General features: G+C 52.1%; 1 protein-coding gene across 1 annotated transcript; it reads right to left on the bottom strand.

The window, feature by feature from the left end:
* Positions 1–956: 956 nt before the first annotated feature.
* Positions 957–1,874, bottom strand: LOC148592759 (olfactory receptor 14A16-like). Its single transcript, XM_088533904.1, has one exon. The coding sequence runs from the start codon at positions 1,872–1,874 to the stop codon at positions 957–959; it is 918 nt and encodes a 305-aa protein (XP_088390030.1).
* Positions 1,875–2,451: the final 577 nt, after the last annotated feature.

Raw genomic sequence — 2,451 nt, 5'->3', positions numbered from 1 at the left:
CACGGCTCCCTGGCTCCACTGTGCAGACAGCACCCAGGGCAGGGTGCTCAGCCCTGGGGAAATGTCCCTCTGACATGGTCCCCATGACAGCCCGCACTGCCCTGTCCCCCTACAAACCCTACTGGGCCCCAGCCTTGTACCACGTTGGGGTTGGTGCAGAGCCGTCCTTGGCCTCTGAGCTGGGAGGGAGGCTGGGCAGGGCCGGCTGGTCCTCTGGCTACAGGCACCGAGGCCGGCAGGAAGGAGCTGCCCAGGCAGCCAAACACTGACACTGAAGGGGACCTCAGTGACTCTCCAGGCTCCCTTCCCTGGGCCTCCTGGGTCCACACTGCCTCTTGTGGGACTGAAGAGCTCTCCCTAGCCTGCACATTCATTGCTTTTGCCCTTTCCATTTGGGTGGCTCCCCTTGAGTTTCTGAAGCTCCATTCACTGCTAGGAACATGGTGCCCTTGGAGATGCCCTGTGCTCTCCTGGAGGCTCCATATCCATCTTCAGCCCTGTCACATGGAAGATACGGCTTGGCCATTCACCATCTGCAGGAGCTCTGAGCATCCACAGTGAGAACTGAATCCAACCCTCCTTCCCTAACACATCATCTATGAGATCATTGCTGGAGGTCCTGGAAAGCCCTGAGAAAAAAACAGATACTTTGATGGTGAAAGTCCCTGAGCACATTTTAGAATCTGACTTTGGAAGGAGAGGCCAACCTTCAAGTACTGCAGTGAGGAAATCCGCTTTTATTTGAGCGAAGCCAGGACTGACACAGAAACACAAGGACAGACATATTTCCAGCAGGTATGGCAATTACACAGAGCTGGATCATGCTTCTGGCAAAGCAGGATGCATTCAAAAACTTATGTAAAAATATCATTATAACCACAGAGAGAATGCTCAAAGAACAGAACTATCCGAGATGCATTAGGAACTACTTGTTAGAAGGGACAGGGAGCTTATTTCTAGCACCGAGCCAGTTTCATGAGGGCGTTCTTGAGATCTTTGTTCCTCATGCTGTAGATGAGGGGGTTGACTGTTAGAGGTACCACTGCATACAGAACAGCCACCACCAGATCCAGAGCTGGCGAGGAGATGGAAGGGGGCTTCAGGTAGGCAACCATGCTAGTGCTGAGAAACAAGGATACCACGGCTAGGTGCGGGAGACACATGGAAAAGGCTTTGTGCCGGCCCTGCTCTGAGGGGATCCTCAGCACAGCTCTGAAGATCTGCATGTAGCACGCCACAATGAAAACGAAACACCCAAAGCCTAAAGAGATACTAACCACAAGAAGCCCAGCTTCTCTGAGGTAGGAGTGTGAGCAGGAGAGCCTGAGGATCTGGGGGATCTCACAGAAGAACTGCTCCACCATGTTGCCTTGGCAGAGTGGAATGGAAAATGTGTTCCCAGTGTGCAGGAGAGCATTGAGGAAACCAATGGCCCAGGCAGCTGCTGCCATTTTGACACAAGCTCTGCTGTCCATGAGGGTCCCATAGTGCAGGGGTCTGCAGATGGCAATGTAGCGGTCATAGGCCATGACTGTGAGGAGAGAATACTCTGCTGAAAACAAGAATGCTACCAGGAAGATCTGGGCAGCACACCCTGAGTAGGAAATGGTCCTGTTGTTCCAAAGGGAAATGCTCATGGATTTGGGGGCAATGGTGGAGATGGAGCCAAGGTCAAGGAGGGAGAGGTTGAGGAGGAAGAAGTACATGGGGGTGTGGAGGCGGTGGTCGCAGGCTACAGCTGTGATGATGAGGCCGTTGGCCAGGAGGGCAGCCAGGTAGATGCCCAGGAAGAGCGAGAAGTGCAAGAGCTGCAGCTCCCGTGTGTCTGAGAATGCCAAGAGGAGGAACTCGCTGAAGGATCTGCCGTTGGACATTAGTTCCTTCGGGGCCCAGGAGTCCTGTCCAAGGAAAGAAAGAAAGCCAAAAGTTAAGGCAGGCTTTTCTGAGCCAAACCATTTCAGTTTCTCAAGGAACTCCCCACATTTCCTCTCTCCCTTATTTCAGCTCCATTTCTGGTGCTCCACTTTGAACTGGCTGAGTGTGTCAAGTTCAGCAGGGACTCCTGCCCATAGCTCCGGAGGAGTTGTATCTGCTTTACTGCAGATGGAAATAGATGCACTAGTCTTTGAGTGGTATTTGTGGAGGTACCTTGGAATGGCATATTGCATTGCTTGGAATGGACTTAGTTCAGAGACCATGTGGGAATATTCTCCATTCACCAGCACGAGAGCTGAATACAGCCCTCATACCAGTTGTGTCTGAAGGAGAAGAGCTCTGTGAGGGATTTGTCCCCACCACTCTTGCCCTCCTCAACAGAGATATTTCTATCTGAGTCTGCCACACCAGGTCTCATTCCAACAAGGGAGAACAACAGTCAAAGGGAAACAAGTATAGACCTTACCCTTTCTACATGTCGAGAGGTCTAGAGATAGACCTTGTCCTCATGCCTCT

Source organism: Tinamus guttatus, unplaced genomic scaffold (assembly GCF_059628265.1).
Source record: "Tinamus guttatus ecotype Peru unplaced genomic scaffold, ASM5962826v1 Tinamus_guttatus_pri_ptg000526l, whole genome shotgun sequence".
In the NCBI taxonomy this organism is placed as follows: Eukaryota; Metazoa; Chordata; class Aves; order Tinamiformes; family Tinamidae; genus Tinamus; species Tinamus guttatus.
Note: the sequence above shows the minus strand (reverse complement) of the source record. Positions and strands in the feature narration are given on the sequence as shown.